The sequence below is a fragment of the Ylistrum balloti genome, unplaced genomic scaffold (assembly GCF_031769215.1).
Source record: "Ylistrum balloti isolate Yb309-2 unplaced genomic scaffold, AGI_CSIRO_Ybal_v1 Utg370580, whole genome shotgun sequence".
NCBI lineage: Eukaryota > Metazoa > Mollusca > Bivalvia > Pectinida > Pectinidae > Ylistrum > Ylistrum balloti.
In genome coordinates, this window is record NW_026782361.1 from 1,862,184 (window position 1) to 1,884,354 (window position 22,171).

Genomic DNA, 22,171 nt, shown 5'->3' on the forward strand with positions numbered 1-22,171 from the left:
TGCTGAACCCATTGAAGCATTTTGAATTTTAAGCGCCATTCGGACTTTAACTTTGTTTTGTAAGGATATGAACTTTTATATCAAATCATACACGACACGTTTGAATGAAACTGATTCAAAGTGGGTCGAAATTGTTTTAATATTGTTTGACTTCACTCTTGTATTTTATATTTTGATTTTTTTTTTCGTCTAGAGTGCAGGCGACGCACAGGATCGTGAGCAGACTGAAGTGTAGTTGGCGGACACGTGACCAGATTACAAGATTATAGAAATGACATAATATGAGTCGGCATTCAACATAAATAACATAACGGTGGCTGTACCAGAGGACACGTGATCGATAAAATAAACAGTATAGGATCCATCTCTATTGACTCAATAGTCAATTTAATTGAATACGTTTGAAACAATCTTTTGTGAGATAAACAATGTATTACGTAAACTGACGAACCACGAAGGAACGTCCTTTGCCAACTGCAGATTAAAATATCTGTATAGATGAAGCAAATGTCATACTTTAGGTAAGAAAAAATCGTAGAGTTTGGTGGTAAGATCACCCAACAGACTATTGGCTTACAACGTTCCTATGGTAACAAACTGTGCCACTTTCTTTGCCGACTTGTTTTTGTTCCATGTTGTATACCCACCTTAACTGGATATCAGCGACACGGCACGCCTTTCAACATCATTTCCTTACCTTGATTACTGTCATCATGCACAGCTTTGCATCAGGCTGTATGATAAATGTGATGATTTCAATTTTCCTATCGTCAACTTTCCGTTTATTGGTAGAAACAACACTGCATCCTAATCTATGGTGTTTGTATGAATACAAATATGTAGCTAGATATTCTACTTATTTGTGCAACATGAAGCTGGATGTGTTTGATGCTCGTAAGTACTTGGATTAAAGACACTTGATCACACTTGAACACCTGGTATCTTATTCTCCTTGTACTTTTCACTTCGGTCTTAGTATTGATAGGTATTAATTCTTATTTGCCATTGTTTTATCGAATTTGTGTCCAAAGGTACAAATTGAAACCCGCCAATACTTACGGTACATCTAGGGCATGATAGTCTGATACGCATGTAAAGTTTCGTAGATATACTTCAAATAGTTTCCATAGTGCATCCTTGAAAATCTCCTCGGACAGATGCACTGACGGTCAGAGTTCAGTCAATAATCCCTACAAAAGTTTTTTTATCTTATTATTACTTTATAGTTTAGTGGTCAGATTAGCATCATGTCAAAATTAAAGTTAAAATGGTTAATACAACCAAAACTACCCTCAAGCCATCAATTTCTGATTTCGTTTCAGATGATATCGTCTGCCATCCTTTATTCCGTAATATATAATGACCAATCAGGAAAACAAATATGGCGGCGACCAGGAGGTGTTTCTCTGGAAAAGTTTATTTATCTTGTTCAGTGATATTTCTTCTTGATGTCTGTACACGCCAGCATGCACACGCAATCTAAAAAGAAAGTTGTATTTATTTAGTGAAGGATAATGCCGTTCTTTAAAAGAAAATCGGCAAACGGTAAGTGATTGCCTTTCCATTTCGCTGACCCGCAACTCGTACGGTATGATAATCGGTTTGGGGGAGGGTCTTCTTATCAGTCTAGTAAAATTAGTTGATCTGTAATAAGGGCATTACTTAATTCATTAAAATATTTGTTTTCATTAAGTTTCATTGAAGTTTTTACAATACCGAAACATTAAAGAACAAACTTCATCGCAAATTATCCCGGAAGAGGATCTATTTTTTAGACTCTGCTGTTCCTGGAAAGTAGGTAACTACCACTTATTGCCCGTTTTTGTTTCATATTTCGTTTTAGTTTGCTTGATCGCAATGAATAGAAGTTATGCATTACTTTCGTAAAACTGAACCAAATTCAAACTTTTAAACAAATCTCCCAGTCCCATTTTGTGGTAACCCTAGGAGCTTACAAGACGACTTAAATTTGAAGGATATCAGCTGACCAGAGGGTAGTATCAAACGTAACAACTATCCTAGAGTCTTAGTGACTGGTCCATTGTTCTATTTCATGATACCATATATAAACTGACAAGAGTAAGACAAAAACCAAGATCTTGCAATGTTATAAGGCTAGAGGATCATGTAAGTGTAGAGACTATCTGTACAATAATATTTAATTAAAGTCGCATGTTAAACATTAGCACTAAAGAGTTTTTTATTGTGATAAAACAGAATAAGTAAGATAAATGTTGACAGCACAGGCATGCAAAAGCAAAAAAAAAAATAATAATAAAAACAAAACCAAAAATAGAACATTGGCATAGCTAAAACATAGAATTAAACCAAAACTACACAAAACACACCTAAAAACATACGTTCATTGAGGACCTTGAAAAAAATGCTAAAAGGAAAAACTTACATCTATATACTTAATCAGCAATTTCAGTTGGTTTTGGCAAGACACACATCGCCAAAGATGGATCAGGTGTACTGAAGCTTCTACGGTACACCAAGACACAGGCCAAGACAATATTCCAGCTAGAGCTCTTAAAAATTGTCATCAAAAACTATTCCAGCACTCTCTTTTCTTTTCCATTCAATCTTAGATTTAGGCAATGTGCCACATGACTGGCATGAAGCACATGTTGTACATATTTTTAAGAAAATAAGCTGCTGATAATTAACATCTTGTCTCTCTAATCAGCATCACACATCAACTATAAAATGATGTCACACTTTGAATAGCATCCTTACATAATTCATTACCACTGGTCTTTCATTCAAAATTGTTAACTGAAACTCAACATATCCTCACCGTTGATGACATTGAAAAAAAACTTGACAAAAATAAATAGATATTGCTCTACAAGATTTTTCAGAAGCTTTAAACAAATTTCCTCATACTGGATACAAGATGAAATACTATTGGAGAAACACATCTTTCCAACTGTTCATTGGTTTCTTCTTTCTAAATTATATAAGCAACGGACAACAGAAAGATATGGAACCTGTTCTGATAGTCCCCCATGTTCTCAGGACAGTATACCAGGAGTCAGTTTTCAGATCACTCCTATTTTTAGTTTACATCAATGACATTGTAAACATTACACTAATTTTCTGATAACTGTTTACTCTATAAATGTCCTATACAAACTGAAAAATGAAAAAAAAAAAAAAATTATAAGGGAAAATGGCAGATGAACTTCAGTACTGAAAGATGTTACTTCGTCAATATTTCTAGGGAAAAAAAATATCAACTGTTATTACAATATTTAAATACAGGATAAGTTAGGTTCAGGAAAATGCTGAGGGGTTACCGTCAATTCAGATGTTAATTGAAACAACCACATACAGATAGTCCCAATCAAAATTCAACACAACACCAAGGTTTCTGAAGTGTAATATTTCATCATAATTGCTTCAGAATGGTCAACGTCTTAACATACACTACACTGTTATGCAGTCCCATGCTAGGACCCTTATGCTTCAGATCAAGTCCTAGCTAGCAATTAGCTGAAAACATCTGGAGAAGGGATGCACAATATGTATATAACGATCTGGAGAGCCTGGCTGGGAACCCCTGTGGAAGAAGGATAGTCAGGCAGGCATCCATGGGGTTATTGATCCATCCCCTTACATAATATCAGGCATCAGAGAACAGGAGGTGCCCATAGGATGAAGCAGACATCTATAAAACTCTCATTCTTCCCTAGAATCATAACTACCATTATCCCCTGCACAAGAGCCAGATCTGATAAGATATTTCAGGTCTGCCCTTGCTAGTTATAACTGACCTTCAATTATCTTTTGTATTTTATTGTAAACAAAAATCGCAAAAAAGTATTGTTTCAACCTTATTCCACCTGTTAAGGTAAAATGCAATTAATCCTTTGAACCTGACCCCCAGAAAGAAGGAGAAAATTATCAATAACTTCATATACATTGTAAGTAAAATCCTGTTGCTACTTGTACATCCCTGATTGCAGGATTCAGAAGGTAATGTCAGATTCGCATGTAACAAGTTGAAAGGTATTATCTGACTTGAGAGGATGTGTGACAGCTCTGTAGTTGTGATAGCTTTTACATATACAATGAGATATTTTTCTTATTTTCCTCTCTATATTCTTTAGTACTTTCAAGAGCAAACTCAATAATAGTTACTCTTCAATAAATTAAGTGATTAATGCCTTTAATCTATGGTAAGTCATACTTTTCTGCATGTATGAAGGTATTTTGATCAACCAAATATGGTGTGAAGCATATATTTCCTCATATTTTCGGGAAACTGAAAACATAGTTAAGAATGCAGAGGTTTTGATGTTCAGATGAAATATTTGGATGAGCAATACAGGCCCTATGAGCCTCTTTTTTTAATGCTGGCTGTTGTTAGAATCAATACACCAGCTATTTCACAAATATGTAGCAATTTAGCTTATGAAGTCAAAGTCATTATTAATCATGTTTTAACTTGTATAACATACAGTATTATCAACATTTGATTTTACTAGATAAGCAGTCCAGCCAAGATGTTGGAGGGAGGAAGCCAGTCAAGAGGACACCATCCAACAGGAGTGGTGTCTCCATGGGAAAGGCTGATCCTTTTAATGGAGACGTTGGTAAGACTGAAATATTCTATAAATCTTGTTCTATGCTGGACAACTTTATTACTGTCAAATAGATTTGTTAAGACAGATTTATGATCAAAGACTGAGTCAGTATTTTGGTTTAAGTGTTACTAATGAGTGTATGTTGTTTTAATGAGGCCTTCCTGTAAGTGTACGTCACCAGAAAGTACTCTAAATGTTTGCAGGTGTGACAGGAAGTCAACAGAGTGGTAATAAGACTCGACCTGTCAAACTACTACTATCTCCAGAGGATCTAGAAGACACCGGGGACTTAGGTATGATCAATGTTATAAACTTCCCTTACATTCTTACAAAGTCTTAAGTAATACTAATGTTTTATGGGTTTTCTCGATATTTTCAGTAACAGTGATTTCTTTGCATTGAAAATGAAAATGTTACAATATTTGGTATTTTCAAATGACCAGTGATTATGAGCCAGGGGTCAAATGACACAGATTAAGAATATTAACGGATTTATGTTGAGTAAATATTCCTTTATACCAACTACTATACAGCCCCTAGAACTGTATTTATACATGACAATGTTGGATTTTTCTTTTCTTGTTACATGGTCTTCAAAATAAAACTTGGTGATTCCATGCCTTTTTCAGGTGATTGTGGCACATCATTACATTCAGGGAGAAAGACATCTTCACGGTTATCTAAGACCTTGTTGGAGATTTTGAATGACAAAGATGCCCTAGGCTTATTCATTAAATATATGGACGCTGTAAAAGCTGCCCATCATATACGATTCTGGCTTGATGCTGAGAGTTTTCAGGCATCAACATGGAGTAGGCTACGGACACATTCATTAAATTCTGCAAAGAAAACTTTGTCAGGAAAATCAGTGGATGAAATTAAAGTGGTGCCAACATACAGAACAGGGGAGGTAACTTCTGAACAGGTCTGTGGTGATACACAGATAGATAATGAAAGTTATAAAGTCAACAACGATAATACATCACAACTTTCAAGTGAATGTTCTAGTCAAATGGGGACAAGCAAGGCATACAGCATCCATCCAGTGTCCTGTGGTGGTGCTTCTGTAGACACAATAAATAGACACAACATACCAGTATCAGAAGTGTCTAGTTCAGATCTACAGGAAACAGGACAAGTGTCTAGCTCCAACCTAACACAAACCGAAGGACAAGTGCCTCAATCAGAGATATCCTCTAGACACGATAATTTACCAAGGCTTGGTGCTGTGATAGGAAGTAGTGAAATGGCAGCCATGGGGGATATACATTCCCCGGGAGAAGATGTGGCAGAACATCACGGTGAGACAGATGGAACAGAGGAAGGACAGAATAGTGCTACTGTGATATCTAGGTCTGGTTCACAAGAAGATGGAGAAAAGAAAATGAAACGAGGAGTATCTCTAGAAGATCTGGCCGAAAAGTTAAAAAGAAGTATGTACTATCTGAATGTACTGTTACATCTCATTAGTCATATCTCATTACTTTCAGTGACAACCATTTTTCTCCATGATATATTATAATCCACATGTATAAGAAGTCTTCTGACTATTCCTCCACATGTACAGTACCTCGGGCTTCAGCTTTATACATTATCACTAGATTTGTCCAATTTTGACATTCCAACATTTCACAGCACTTGCCCCGCAGAATTTGTTCAAATGTGTCTGTATCCTAACAAGAATGGCTCAGATGACCACATTGTTAAGGCAAAATGGCCTCATATTTCTTTCACAGAATCACTCAGATGACTATTATGACCAGTAGGCCTTTTGTTTCATTCATAGCTCAGGTGACTGTTATTGCCAATCAATTTCTTGTTTCTTTCATATCTCAGCATACTAAGGGCCATTAAACCCCTTGTTTCTTTTATAGCTTGGATGACTTAAGCCCATTAAGCTGCAGCTGTATACAATTAAGCATTACTCAGTTAACCAAAACTGGGCCTTTGTAAAATAATGTCATCTTTGTATCACATCAGAAACAAGATTTGGTTTTCTTTTAATATTTAGTAGAGTAACCGCATTTCTGCAGGTCTCTACATTTTACCTAGAAATAAAGTAGTCTTAATCAATGATTTATGGAATACTAACAAACAGATTGTAAATCTGTTTTGATTCTCTGTACTCAGGTATTGAGAGAGATGCAGTAAAGATCTTCCAAAAATATTTATCACATGATGCAACAGATCCTATTGGTGCTCCAGATGAGCTACGCAATGAGACAATACGTAAGTATTACATTAATAAAATTATTTTTAACTTTTGTCATTTAATTCTCCAATCCTTAACATGAGATCCAGATTTGATTATACCCTAATTGATGATATCTGGCAAGCCTGTTGTCAGTATAAATGGCATTGCCATGTATAACCATGAATCATACTTAATTCCATAGCAACAGCAAACATTGAACATGCATATTATCAGGAATTGTTGAAATTTCTTTGATTTGGACAGCTCTTCTACTCAGATTGATTATTTTTATGATAAGTTATAAAGATATTTACTTAACATCGAAGTAAAAGAAATAATTTCTCACAGACAAGATTTGCAGAGAAGATGGGCAAGTTGATCCACAGTGTTTCTCATCCTGTCAGGAATTTGTTTTCAAGAAGATGGAGAAAGAGTAAGTTATGTGTTATTTGGATATTTTTAGTTTGATTTGTTAAGTAGAGTGTTACTATCCTTTTTTAGATACAAGCAGTCTTAAAAAACGTAAGTCACTAGATCAAGATCTCGTGTGTATGCTCATAAGCCCTTTAGGGGAAGGGGTGGAGAGGATGTGGTGACAGTGCACACTGTATAGTCGTACTGACATTATGGCCCCAGACTTATATCCATAAGAGATTGTTCAATTTTCTGTAGCAGACTTGAGACAGAAATATGTAGCACCATCATCTGTTTGAAAAGTACCTACAAACAAACAAGTTTTGAAATTTATGTTTAAATATTAATATGAAGTTGATGTAGATTGAAGCAAGTAGGATGCCATAGTCAGGCTGTTCTGCATCTTATCTACTCAGTAAATACGGAAATATCGGTTAAAACCTGAAAATGTTATTCAAAGTGGAGGAATATTTCAATTAAAATGCAAATTGTTAAGTGTCCCTGTCATTGACAGATGACTTAATATGAGCTCAAAGAATTGTCTAGAAATAGATTAAAATGAATACAGCACTCAACATGGAGTGGCCAATGTACACATTATCAATATTAGTTAACAATTATAAATTGAATCCAATTTCACAGCTTCGTTCTCAGATCTATGAAACTGTTTCAGATAAAAGTGATTTACTTCACAGTTTGAATACTGGTTGTTGAAGTCATTCAAAGTTTATGATAAAGTTTATTATAAAGTGTGTGTAATGATTACAGTCTAGTACATAACTACACCGTTTGCATGATGCCATCTTGATATGTCCTCTCAGGACAATCTAGTACATTTTTTTTTACATATTTCAGAATTTTTCAGAAAGAATCCATCACACGCTCTAATTACTGATAAATGTTTTAAATGTTATCATTAAAGGTTTTACCAGGATTTTATTGTGAGTGAGTACTACTACATGCACCAGATCAACACGCTGACAAGTACACAAGTCAACCTAGCTGATGTGTTGTACAATGAGGGGGCACTCTTCTACTTCATGGAGTACTTGGAACAAGAGGGGGGCAGCCATTTTCTCCAATTTCTCTTAGCCACAGACAACTTCCAGCAGCATCTCTTGTCTTGTGGGGGTCAATACGATGGGATGGAGGCACAGAGAGATGCGATGGTGCTCTATGACAAGTCAGTATCAGGAAATCTGTACCTATCTATTTTGTTGTATATTTAGTTTAATTGAAGCACTGCAATGGCAGATGGGTTTGCTAATCAGACTTATGGTAACTAATTTATACATTTCTCAGATATCATGGCAAGTCATTGGTTTGTTTCAATTATCACCCACAATTATGTTTAAACTACTATTTATACATCAAATTCCTTGAGATATTACATATCTGATTTAGGATGTAATACCTGGACACTTTTCTTTCAGATATTTTTCTTTACAAGCTACAGATCCTCTTGGTTTTGATGATAAAATTCGATTTGAAGTTGAAGAAAATATATGTCGGGAAGAAGGTCCACTTCCAGATTGTTTTGCGAAAACACGAGACATAGTCCTTAAAACAATTGAAAAGGTAAGACTGATCACATTACAGTACAACAGAGTCCTTAAAACAATTGAAAAGGTAAGACTGATCACATTACAGTACAACAGAGTCCTTAAAACAATTGAAAAGGTAAGACTGATCACATTACAGTACAACAGAGTCCTTAAAACAATTGAAAAGGTAAGACTGATCACATTACAGTACAACAAAGTCCTTAAAACAATTGAAAAGGTAAGACTGATCACATTACAGTACAACAGCTGTAAAGATACTGTAAAGTCACTCTCTGTTTGTTAGGAATGATCCAGGTTTTATGTCAGTTCTATAATAGAGTTAAAACTGAACAGTTGGCGATGATATTCATATTTCCTTTGAAATATTTACCATTTGCATGTTGTATAAAAAACTACAGCAATGTTTGAATTTAAAACTTTAATGTCTGATGCATGTTCTGTATTTCAGACCTACTTTACAGCTTACCTCCAAAATGATGTATATTACAAGTACTTGTCTGAACTAGTCAGCACAGTAGAAACAGCTAATTATCCACCACGCCAACGGAAACGTACAGGTCAGTACCAATTACCCACCACGCCAACAAAAATGTACAGGTCAGTACCAATTACCCACCTCATCAACAGAAATGCACAGGTCAGTACCAATTACCCACCTCGTCAACGGAAACATACAGGTCAGTACCAATTACCCACCTCGTCAACGGAAACATACAGGTTAGTACTAATTACCCACCACGCCAACAGAAACGTACAGGTTAGTACTAATTACCCACCATGTCAACAGAAACGTACAGGTCAGTACTAATTACCCACCGTGTCAACAGAAACGTATAGGTCAGTACTAATTACCCACCACTATACAGAAATGTACAGGTCAGTACCAATTACCCACCATGTCAACAGAAACGTACCGGTCAGTAACAATTACCCACCGTGTCAACAGAAACATACAGGTCAGTACCAATTACCCACCGTGTCAACAGAAACATACAGGTCAGTACCAATTACCCACCTCGTCAACAGAAATGTACAGGTTAGTACCAATTACCCACCTCATCAACAGAAATGTACAGGTCAGTACCAATTACCCACCTCATCAACAGAAACATACAGGTCAGTACCAATTACCCACCTCATCAACAGAAATGTACAGGTCAGTACCAATTACCCACCTCATCAACAGAAATGTACAGGTCAGTACCAATTACCCACCATGTCAACAGAAACGTACAGGTCAGTACTAATTACCCACCGTGTCAACAGAAACGTATAGGTCAGTACCAATTACACACCACGCCAACAGAAACATACAGGTCAGTACCAATTACCCACCACGCCAACAGAAACGTACAGGTCAGTACCAATTACCCACCACACCAACGGAAACATACAGGTCAGTACAAATTACCCACCACACCTACAGAAACATACAGGTTAGTACTAATTACCCACATTGTCAACAGAAACGTACAGGTTAGTACCAATTACCCACCTCGTCAACAGAAACGTACGGGTCAGTACTAATTACCCACCGTGTCAACAGAAATGTACAGGTTAGTACCAATTACCCACCTCATCAACAGAAACATACAGGTCAGTACCAATTACCCACCTCGTCAACAGAAATGTACAGGTCAGTACCAATTACACACCACGCCAACAGAAACATACAGGTCAGTACCAATTACCCACCTCATCAACAGAAATGTACAGGTCAGTACCAATTACACACCAAGCCAACAGAAACATACAGGTCAGTACCAATTACCCACCACGCCAACAGAAACGTACAGGTCAGTACCAATTACCCACCACGCCAACAGAAACGTACGGGTCAGTACCAATTACCCACAACGCCAACAGAAACGTACAGGTCAGTACCAATTACCCACCACACCAACGGAAACATACATGTCAGTACAAATTACCCACCACGCCTACAGAAACGTACAGGTTAGTACTAATTACCCACATTGTCAACAGAAACGTACAGGTCAGTACTAATTACCCACCGTGTCAACAGAAACGTACAGGTTAGTACTAATTACCCACCACCATACAGCAATGTACAGGTCAGTACCAATTACCCACCATGTCAACAGAAACGTACAGGTCAGTACCAATTACCCACCATGTCAACAGAAACGTACAGGTCAGTACTAATTACCCACCGTGTCAACAGAAATGTACTAATTACCCACCATGCCAACAGAAACATACAGGGCAGTACTAATTACCCACCACGCCAACAGAAACATAAAGGTCAGTACTAATTACCCACCACGCCAACAGAAACGTACAGGTCAGTACCAATTACCCACCACGCCATCAGAAACGTACAGGTCAGTACCAATTACCCACCACGCCAACAGAAACGCACAGGTCAGTACTAATTACCCACCACACCAACAGAAACGTACAGGTCAGTACCAATTACCCACATGCCAACGGAAACATACAGGTCAGTACCAATTACCCACCACGCCATCAGAAACGTACAGGTCAGTACCAATTACCCACCACGCCAACAGAAACGCACAGGTCAGTACTAATTACCCACCACACCAACAGAAACGTACAGGTCAGTACCAATTACCCACATGCCAACGGAAACATACAGGTCAGTACTAATTACCCACCGTGTCAACAGAAACGTACAGGTCAGTACTAATTACCCACATTGTCAACAGAAACGTACGGGTCAGTACTAATTACCCACCACCATACAGAAATGTACAGGTCAGTACTAATTACCCACCGTGTCAACAGAAACGTACAGGTCAGTACCAATTACCCACCGTGTCAACAGAAATGTACAGGTCAGTACTAATTACCCACATTGTCAACAGAAATGTACAGGTCAGTACTAATTACCCACCGTGTCAACAGAAACGTACAGGTCAGTACCAATTACCCACCGCGTCAACAGAAACGTACAGGTCAGTACTAATTACTGACCAATGAAGATCTGAGGTTTGTGGTTTGATGATCCAAACCAGTGGCTGTTTGGGTGTCAGCCATTGCTGACATTGTTGTTGCCATGAGCAACACACCTCAGTTTATCTTGATGGCCTTTGATGGGCCACACTTACCTCAGTTTATCTAGATGGCCTGTGATGGGCCACACTTACCCCAGTTTTTCTGGATGGCCTGTGATGGGCCACACTTACCTCAGTTTTTCTGGATGGCCTGTGATGGGCCACACTTACCTCAGTTTTTCTGGATGGCCTGTGATGGGCCACCTCCCATGTGTTGTTTAATGAGGTAGCTACCAGTTGTTTACAAAGAAACCCTGGCTCTCAGAATGACGTTTACCGTTTCTAGAGCCAAAACTCACCAAAGCAAATAACCTTCTACAGCAGGGCCAAAATACTGTAAATATTATTTTATTCGAAAGCAAGTCTATGATTTTAATTTTCTTTTTTAATGTTTTTCAATTTTGATATTTTTTGGAGAGCGATGAACATGAATGTAATTTGCATGTTGCTTACAAATACCGTACAAAGTTGGACAGTCGAAGAAATACATGTACAATGTATGATAATATATAAGTCTTGATGAGTTTGAATGACACCTAAAAATTATTTCCTGAAAATTGAATAAAGAAAACATTTGTCATGACTTCCTCAAGAAACACTTTCCTTTAATCAAGCGTTTAGTAATAGCAACTTATTGAATGTTGCCAGCATTTGCTGTATTGAGAATATACCATTGCATTGTGTTATCTTTCTGTTGGGGGTCTCATCACAATTATGTCTTCATATGATCCGGCCTGTTTTCATAGCATCAAACCAGATGTAAAAATCTTTCAATTTTCAATAACTTTTTCAATGCAAGTCTGATGTTGAAAATTTTAGTAAAACTTTTTTGAGGTACGCAAATTATTTAAAATTAAGTCTTTTAGTTAATATCTATTTTCCTTCTTTATACTACTCAATCTTCAAAAAATTTTATCATATTGAACAAGTATTTTTTCAAATGTGATATCAGAGTATGTTTTGATTTATTATCAAACAGTAAGGTACTATGGAGCTTTAATTGAACACATGCATCACATCTGAGTGCTTCAACTACAATATTATAACAACAGATGAGGTACCGGTAAGCTATGGTGAAAAATAATCAGCTCATATGACTATCTTCCTTCAGTCACCTGTGGTACTACATCTAGTTCGTTGCTGCAATGAAGATGTGTGATCTATATAATATTTGGACGTTTTTGGGGGTTACCTATCATTATTGATAAAAGAGCTGTTTAAATATTGGTTTTCTTTTGATTACAGCTAGTGATGCATCCTCAGAACACAGCAGTCACAGTGCGGGCAGTGAGAGCCGATCCTCAAAAAATACATATCTGGCAACTGATACAAGCTACTTACGTCACAACATAAATAAGCTTGATACTGCCATGAACCTTGACCCTGGGCTCCTAAACCCTGACCTCTTATGGAAAAGACACAGTCCAAAGTAATTTTTTAATGTTTTTGTCTTTGGTTAGAAAAAGTGTGGGTATGATACTATACATCTGTCCATACATCTGTCATCATTCTGATCATTGTCTTCTGTACATCTATCTTTCATCCCTCTTTCCATCCATCTGTCATCCTTCCATCTGTCCATCTTCTGTTCATCCATCTGTCCATCTCTCTGTCAACCCATCTGTCATCCTACTGTCCAAAATACAAACAATTTCACAATGAACTTAAATCTCTACTTTCTGTCATTTTATGATTAAAGTATGGGTGAAATCTCTACTTTCTGTCATTTTATGATTAAAGTATGGGTGAAATCTCTACTTTCTGTCATTTTATGATTAAAGTATGGGTGAAATCTCTACTTTCTGTCATTTTATGATTAAAGTATGGGTGAAATCTCTACTTTCTGTCATTTTATGATCAAGATCAAAGTATGGGTGAAATCTCTACTTTCTGTCATTTTATGATTAAAGTATGGGTGAAATCTCTACTTTCTGTCATTTTATGATCAAGATCAAAGTATGGGTGAAATCTCTACTTTCTGTCATTTTATGATTAAAGTATGGGTGAAATCTCTACTTTCTGTCATTTTATGATTAAAGTAGGGGTGAAATCTCTACTTTCTGTCATTTTTTGATTAAAGTATGGGTGAAATCTCTACTTTCTGTCATTTTATGATTAAAGTATGGGTGAAATCTCTACTTTCTGTCATTTTTTGATTAAAGTATGGGTGAAATCTCTACTTTCTGTCATTTTTTGATTAAAGTATGGGTGAAATCTCTACTTTCTGTCATTTTATGATCAAGATCAAAGTATGGGTGAAATCTCTACTTTCTGTCATTTTATGATCAAAGTATGGGTGAAATCTCTACTTTCTGTCATTTTTTGATTAAAGTATGGGTGAAATCTCTACTTTCTGTCATTTTATGATCAAGATCAAAGTATGGGTGAAATCTCTACTTTCTGTCATTTTATGATCAAAGTATGGGTGAAATCTCTACTTTCTGTCATTGTATGATTAAAGTATGGGTGAAATTTCTACTTTCTGTCATTTTATGATCAAAGTATGGGTGAAATCTCTACTTTCTGTCATTTTTTGATTAAAGTATGGGTGAAATCTCTACTTTCTGTCATTTTATGATCAAGATCAAAGTATGGGTGAAATCTCTACTTTCTGTCATTTTATGATCAAAGTATGGGTGAAATCTCTACTTTCTGTCATTGTATGATTAAAGTATGGGTGAAATCTCTACTTTCTGTCATTTTACGATCAAAGTATGGGTGAAATCTCTACTTTCTGTCATTTTATGATCAAAGTATGGGTGAAATCTCTACTTTCTGTCATTTTATGATCAAAGTATGGGTGAAATCTCTACTTTCTGTCATTTTATGATTAAAGTATGGGTGAGATCTCTACTTTCTGTCATTATATGATTAAAGTATGGGTGAAATCTCTACTTTCTGTCATTTTATGATTAAAGAATGGATGAAATGATAAATAAGCATTCCTTTTCTTTGTGATTTGAACATTTGACAAAACCTGCAAGTTTGCTAGCTTTAATCATGAATACACATCGTCATTTTTTGTTTGGAAAAACATTGTTATTTACGTAATTTTCCCATTAATTCCCAAGCATGGGCCTTTTTCTGGTAAACTATAGAAAAGGACGTATTGTATTCTCGTTCTGTAGAAATCCTTTTTATTGCTAAAGTGTGATAGTATGAGTTTTTTCTATTCAGGATGAGCTTAGGAAAAGTTGACACACTTGGAGAATTTGTGTCAGAGTTTGACCCTAACCCTGACCAAGAGAAAGTGAAAGGTATGTCTTGGATAAACAATAAAGGAATTATGGGCAGTGTTTGATGTACAGTAGTAGTCCTGCAGATTCCCAATTATTACCAATCAAAAAAAAAATAATGTTTTATGTTTCTTGAAGAAGGAATCCTGGTGATACAGTAGTTAGATATTGCTATTTAATTCAGGTGATAGGATTCATTGTGTGAGTTGGGAATACTTTTATACCTGTCTCTATCCAGTGTAAATTCAGTTTACTGTGCAAATCTTGAACTTCTTATTGATGTTTGTTTGTTGACTTTTGTAGCATCTGGACTTTTTAAGAGAAAGAAAGCAAAGGAAAAGGTAATGAACCAGTAATATAGACAATATCTTGTTTATCTACGATGTTAACCTCATTTTGATTCGCTTTGAGTGGAAATCATCTTTTCAATCAAAAAGCAATGTCATTACAGATTATCAAACATATAAATGTACACAATTTTTTTATTCAGGTATAATGAAGTGTATCTGTGAGACCTGTCTAAATTCTTATTCGTAGCAATGTGAAATTTTAATATAAATCTGTGTATGATTTGTCTGTTTTACCCAGGAACAAGAAGACATGGCATTAAAGATAGCCCAGATGATTATTAATGATGTGACTTCTGTCACACAAACAATTGGTGCACTGAAAAACCCACAGGATCCAGACGATGGAAGCTAGCAATGTATTGTAGTTACTGATGTTAGACATAGACAGGGATGTTGTAAGACAACCATATACCAGTATCTATCAGAGACCTCAGCTGTAACAAGTATGCATTCTGCTAGAGATATTCAGATTTTTGTTCCTAAATATAGCTAGGATCTTACACCAATTCCCATTTCATACAAAATGGCAAGCTTAAATGAAAAAAATTGAAATTAGTTTCATAAGTCATATTCATAATCAGAACAAATTTTAAATCCTTTTTATTTTTTTGCAAAAAATGTAGAAAATATTTCTGACATCATTCTTAAGTCATAATGCAATCTGTGAGCATGTAACATTATTTCATTTTCATCTCTGAAGGTCATTACCATACAACATGAGGTCATACGCAAAATTTTTACTTGGGTATGTTTACTGTAATAGCAACAATTATGTGATAATATTATTAATTGGTGTATTTAGAGATATCTGCAGGCCTGTGTCAGGTCACATTAAATGTAACTCAGCATTAGAAGTATGTCCCTGAATTTTACCCACATATCATACAGTAAGAATTCATCTGTTTCTATCAATTGATAATGAATGTAAGAAAGACTTAAATGGGTTTCATATTATTTGTAAATCTCCGAGGTAATGTCATGTGGTCACTCCATTGGTTATTTCGTTCGTTGATCTCCGAAGTTATGTGGTCACTCCGTTATTTGTTTTGTTCGTTAATTTCTGAGGTTATGTGGTCACTCCTTTGGTTATTTTGTTAGCTGACCACTTAATGCTGTTTGGTTCAGATTTTTGAGAAGAGTATATACCTTTATAAAATCAGGAGTGTTATTTTACTGACATTTTGATTTACAAATTAAGATTTCATGTTGGTGGTCAAGGTCTTTATGTAAGACTTCAGTTAAAGTGTAAGTACATGTTTATGTACAGTGATACACATCTAATTCAGCATTCTGCATAAATAAGCAGTGCTCCTTACAGTGTTAAGTTCACATTTTTGTATAATATTGATTCATGTACACAAGATAAGTGCCATATATTGATATGCAATTTATCCTCACTACAAAAACATTAGTAGGAATTGTACCTGGTAATGAAAATCTGTGTTATCTTCACCGACCAATATTTCTGTATTGTCATCTAGATACTTCTCTCCGGTCCACTTCATTATATTGATCATACTGATGTTTGATAAATCCTTCCTTGACAGATGAAGTCGTCAGATGTTTCAAAAGTTGTTGAGTTCTTGCTCCTGTTTGTAACATGTAACCTTTGATACCTTGAAATGGCTGAGAATGAAACTTTAAACTTAATAGCAGGGTTAATTATCAACATTGAGAATTTTGATAATAAAACAAAGCAAGCCTGCTTTGACAATAAATCAGGTTATATTTTCTCATTAAACCACATCCTTTCACATTTCTAGAGGTGATATTTTCTCATTAAACCACATCCTTTCACATATCTAGAGGTGATATTTTCTCATTAAACCCACATCCTTTCACATTTCTAGAGGTGATATTTTCTCATTAAACCACATCCTTTCACATTTCTAGAGGTGATATTTTCTCATTAAACCCACATCCTTTCACATTTCTAGAGGTGATATTTTCTCATTAAACCCACATCCTTTCACATTTCTAGAGGTGACATTTCTCATCAAACCCACATCCTTTCACATTTCTAGAGGTGACATTTCTCATCAAACCCACATCCTTTCACCTTTTTCATTGTTTTAGTAGACAACAAGATACACTATTTTTCTAATAGTAAGATTTATTTACATAAAGAAACAGAGTGGAAGTTCAGATGTACTGATAGATTTTGTTCGTTGGGTTATTTTTAGAATAACTATATAGGACATCACACAAATGACAAATGGGAAAGGTAGAGAGGAAGGAAGAAAGAATAGAGATTGGGAAAGGAAGGAAGGAGAGAGAATGGGAAAGGATGGAAGGAGAGAGACAGGGAAAGGAAGAAAGAGAGAGTGGGAAAGGAAGAAAGAAGAGAGAGAGTGGGAAAGGAAGAAAGGAGAAAGAGTGGGAAAGGAAGAAAGAAGAGAGAGAGTGGGAAAGGAAGGAAGGAGAGAGAGTGGGAAAGGAAGGAAGGAGAAAGAGAGTGGGACAGGAAGAAAGGAGAGAGAGTGGGAAAGGAAGAAAGAAGAGAGAGAGTGGGAAAGGAAGAAAGGAGAAAGAGTGGGAAAGGAAGAAAGGAGAGAGAGTGGGACAGGAAGAAAGGAGAGAGAGTGGGAAAGGAAGTAAGGAGAGAGAGTGGGAAAGGATGGAAGGAGAGAGAGTGGGTTAGGAAGAAAGGAGAAAGAGTGGGAAAGGAAAGAAGGAGAGAGAGTGGGAAAGGAAGGAAGGAGAGAGAGTAGGAAAGGAAGGAAGGAGAAAGAGAGTGGGAAAGGAAGAAAGGAGAGAGAGTGGGAAAGGAAGGAAGGAGAGAGAGTGGGAAAGGAAGTAAGGAAGTAAGGAGAAAGAGTGGGAAAGGAAGTAAGGAGAAAGAGTGGGAAAGGAAGAAAGAAGAGAGAGAGTGGGAAAGGAAAGAAGGAGAGAGAGTAGGAAAGGAAGGAAGGAGAAAGAGTGGGTTAGGAAGAAAGGAGAAAGAGTGGGAAAGGAAGGAAGGAGAGAGAGTGGGAAAGGAAGAAAGGAGAGAGAGTGGGAAAGGAAGGAAGGAGGTAGAGTGGGAAAGGAAGAAAGAAGAGAGAGAGTGGGAAAGGAAGAAAGGAGAGAGAGTGGGACAGGAAGAAAGGAGAGAGAGTGGGAAAGGAAAGAAGGAGAGAGAGTGGGAAAGGAAGAAAGGAGAAAGAGTGGGTTAGGAAGAAAGGAGAAAGAGTGGGAAAGGAAAGAAGGAGAGAGAGTGGGAAAGGAAGGAAGGAGAGAGAGTGGGAAAGGAAGGAAGGAGAGAGAGTGGGAAAGGAAGTAAGGAGAGAGAGTGGGAAAGGAAGTAAGGAGAGAGAGTGGGAAAGGAAGGAAGGAGAGAGAGAGTGGGAAAGGAAGAAGAGAGATATAAATTATGAGCATGTCTGATCAGTCAGTTTATTTTAGATCTCCATCTTCAGTTATGAAATGAAATGTCTGAATATAGTGTGTACACTTGGAAGGAATTGTATTAACATATACTAAACAAAAAAAGAAAGGTAACACTACTTTATTCTGTGATTAATTAATTAATCCCTTCATAAATCCTTACCAATCATGTACGAATAAAGTAATTGATCAATTCTGATAAAACTGCAGTCATGGTTCATTATAAAACTTTGCGTTCAGTTGATTTTACTCGACTGTAAAGGACGTTGGGGTCAATTTCAAAGGTAACACCATTAGTAACAGGTATGGCCACCGTTTGCGAAGTAAACAGCATTGCAGCGTCATCGCATGGAAATCGTAAACCGGCGGATAATTCGAGGAGAGATGTTGTTCCATTCAGCGATCAAGGCTTGGGCCAGCTCCTGCAAGTTTGACGGCTGATTTTGACGTTCTCTCACGCATCGCCAAAGAACATCCCAGACATGCTCAATCGGTGACGAATCAGGTGATTTAGATGGCCAATCTAACACCTGTATGTTATTCTGCTGCAAGAAAGTTCTGCTGACACGACTGGTGTGCGCTGGTGCGTTATCCTGTTGAAAAATGGTGCCGACGCCATGGCGTCTTAAGAATGGCATAACCACTGGTCTTAAAATTTCGTCCCGATATCGAATGCCGGTTAAATTGCCATTTAACACAACAAGCCTGGTACGAGTCCCCCCACAAATACCACCCCAAACCATTACACTTCCGCCGCCAAAGTGGTCCCATTCTGCCACGCAGCAGTTCGCAAAACGCTCCCCTCGTCGCCTCCACACTCCGCGCCTTCCGTCACCGTGTTGCAGACAAAACCTGGACTCATCTGAAAACAGGACATTGTTCCATTGTCGTATGGCCCAACGACGGTGAACACGGGTCCAGTTACGCCGATTATTACGGTGACGTCGCAACAAATTGGGTCCAGTGTAGGGACACCGCGCTTTCAATTGGTAGGCCCTCAACCTGTTGCAGACTGTTTGGGAAGACACACGACGCCCAAACAATGTTCTTGTAGTCTCTACTGCGGTTACGAATCGATTGCGCAATTGTATCAATCGTATACGACGGTCATCCCAGGCGGTCGTTTTATGGGGTCGGCCGCTTCAGGGATGATCGGATGTTAACCCAGTTTGGTTTAAACGACTTACCAAGTGGCAAATTGTCTTAACACTGCAACCAAAATGCTGTGCAACTCGACGGCGAGACTCCCCAGCCTGGATCATGCCTACACCCCTTTCTCTCTGTACTTGTGACAGCCGGGGCATAAGGATAAAGTTGATAGATAGCAAGATTCATAAATTTTTAAGTCCTAAGGATCTAAGGAACAGTTATCAGTTTGAATGTTTATGAAATTCAAGTGAAGATACAAGTTAGTCGCAGAACACATCGTGCAGCTCTTTCGCTAATAAAGACTTTCACGCTTGAATGATTGTGGTAACCCCCTTGGATTTTGTAATGTAAAACATAACCATTTTCTAATATTGCACAAACGTCATTTTGTTTTCACTAATTTATAGGTATTCACCAAGGAAACATGTTAACCTTTTTTTTGTTGAGTATATTTTTTCTGCAGAATTTATTAAATTTTTTGCAAGACTTGAAAAAACCAAACAAGATTTAGAAAATAAGACACTAACCACAAAAACAGTTCACAGCTTGTATAAAGAAGAGATTTTCTACTGGTTTCTGACAATCTGGTCTTTTCTCGCTCAATTGAAATATGTTTTTATATGATTGAGCAAACAACATCAAGTCTGATAATTGAATGTTCCATCACATTAGATTTTGTTTTCCTATAAATAAATTTGTGTGATTTTTCTCCTAGAAAGTGAAGTACATAGTAGGCATGTATTTTTGCTATTGTTCTTGTTTATTTGTGAACATATTTAGTGTTATTTAGACTGAACAGAAATTGAGATATAAACAAGTTTTTATAGAGTGTTTGTCAAATTAGAAATCTCACAGAGATGAATGACCAATTAAGTTGCTTGCTGACAGGTACCCACAGTCTGATGGGTACTACAAACATATGGCTCTCTTAGTATGTTAAAGTTTCTTCTCTTTAAAGTATTGTACTTAGGTCAACGGGTCAGATGTTGATTTGGTCTTGACTGTCACCTTTTCTTTTTATTTTTTTAACGTGGTTTTTAAAGCTGATAATATAGCAAAGGCTTAAATGTGAGTGGTTATATTCTAGTTAAAATTTTATCGCTCCAGAAATAATAAGAAAACTAACAGATTTGTACACTTCCTAGAGGTATGTCATTCTCGTGGAAGATACAAGACTAAATATTTACAAATGGTGAAAGTTAAGGATGTGGTAATACTTAGGTCAATCAAGAGAGGAAGTGCTTGTCTGTTTTGTTTGATTTGTTGTAAAAAATATGAGTGCAATAATTTCAAATATCTAGTATGTTCTCTCCATAGACAAGGACAACCATGTTCGATGAACCGACATACTATATGTTACTGTACAGTGTAATAATTGTGTAAAACTGTCTTTTTAAATTGTGTAGAGACTATATGGAAATAAATGTGTGTTAATATAATAGGAATTCATTTTTCCTGTCAGAATGTATAATTATGTATCTTATAGCTTTCATTTCATATAATCACTAATTTATGAGCACAACAGGAAATTAGATATTGGTCTTTAATTCTATTGGTCCACAGGTCAGCTTTTGCTGTGCCATCCGTCCCTTGTCTGTCATCCGTTAACAGTTTCTTTGTAACACTATCAGTTATGAAAGACTGCTCGGTTTTTCAACCAAATCTGGTCAGAAGCATTCTTGGGTGGAAGGAGACTCAATTTTGTAGAAACAGTGGGTCTTTGCTCAATAGAGGAAATGGCCCAAATTCTCTAAAATTCTTTTGTAGGAATGGCAGGATTCTGTCACATTTCAGTGTGAAACATGATGAAAGGGTAAACAGTGGGTCTTTGCTCAATAAAGGAAATGGTTCAAATTCTCTAAAATTCTTTTGTAGGAATGGCAGGATTCTGTCACATTTCAGTGTGAAACATGATGAAAGGGTAAACAGTGGGTCTTTGCTCAATAAAGGAAATGGTTCAAATTCTCTAAAATTCTTTTGTAGGAATGGCAGGATTCTGTCACATTTCAGTGTGAAACATGATGAAAGGGTAAACAGTGGGTCTTTGCTCAATAAAGGAAATGGTCCAAATTCTCTAAAATTCTTTTGTAGGAATGGCAGGATTCTATCACATTTCAGTGTGATACATGGTGAAAGGGTAAACAATGGATCTTTGGGCCCGTGGAGTAGGAGGGGCCTATAGGGGAATTAGAGCAAATACTATCATATCTTCCATTTATAGAATATCACAATTCCTTTGGTCTGAACCATGTATAAATGGTGCA

General features: G+C 36.8%; 1 protein-coding gene and 1 pseudogene across 1 annotated transcript; both read left to right on the forward strand.

The window, feature by feature from the left end:
• Positions 1 to 1,514: 1,514 nt before the first annotated feature.
• LOC132556636 (A-kinase anchor protein 10, mitochondrial-like) lies at positions 1,515 to 15,817 on the forward strand. The gene is made up of 13 exons (XM_060221072.1): positions 1,515 to 1,545; positions 4,494 to 4,601; positions 4,796 to 4,885; positions 5,222 to 6,025; positions 6,723 to 6,821; positions 7,135 to 7,219; positions 8,123 to 8,383; positions 8,634 to 8,778; positions 9,214 to 9,322; positions 13,052 to 13,235; positions 14,984 to 15,063; positions 15,346 to 15,383; positions 15,631 to 15,817. Exons 1-13 carry the CDS (start codon positions 1,515 to 1,517, stop codon positions 15,742 to 15,744), a joined length of 2,148 nt encoding a protein of 715 aa, XP_060077055.1. The 3' UTR covers positions 15,745 to 15,817.
• Positions 15,818 to 17,014: 1,197 nt separating this feature from the next.
• Positions 17,015 to 18,547, forward strand: LOC132556664 (cilia- and flagella-associated protein 251-like; annotated as a pseudogene).
• Positions 18,548 to 22,171: the final 3,624 nt, after the last annotated feature.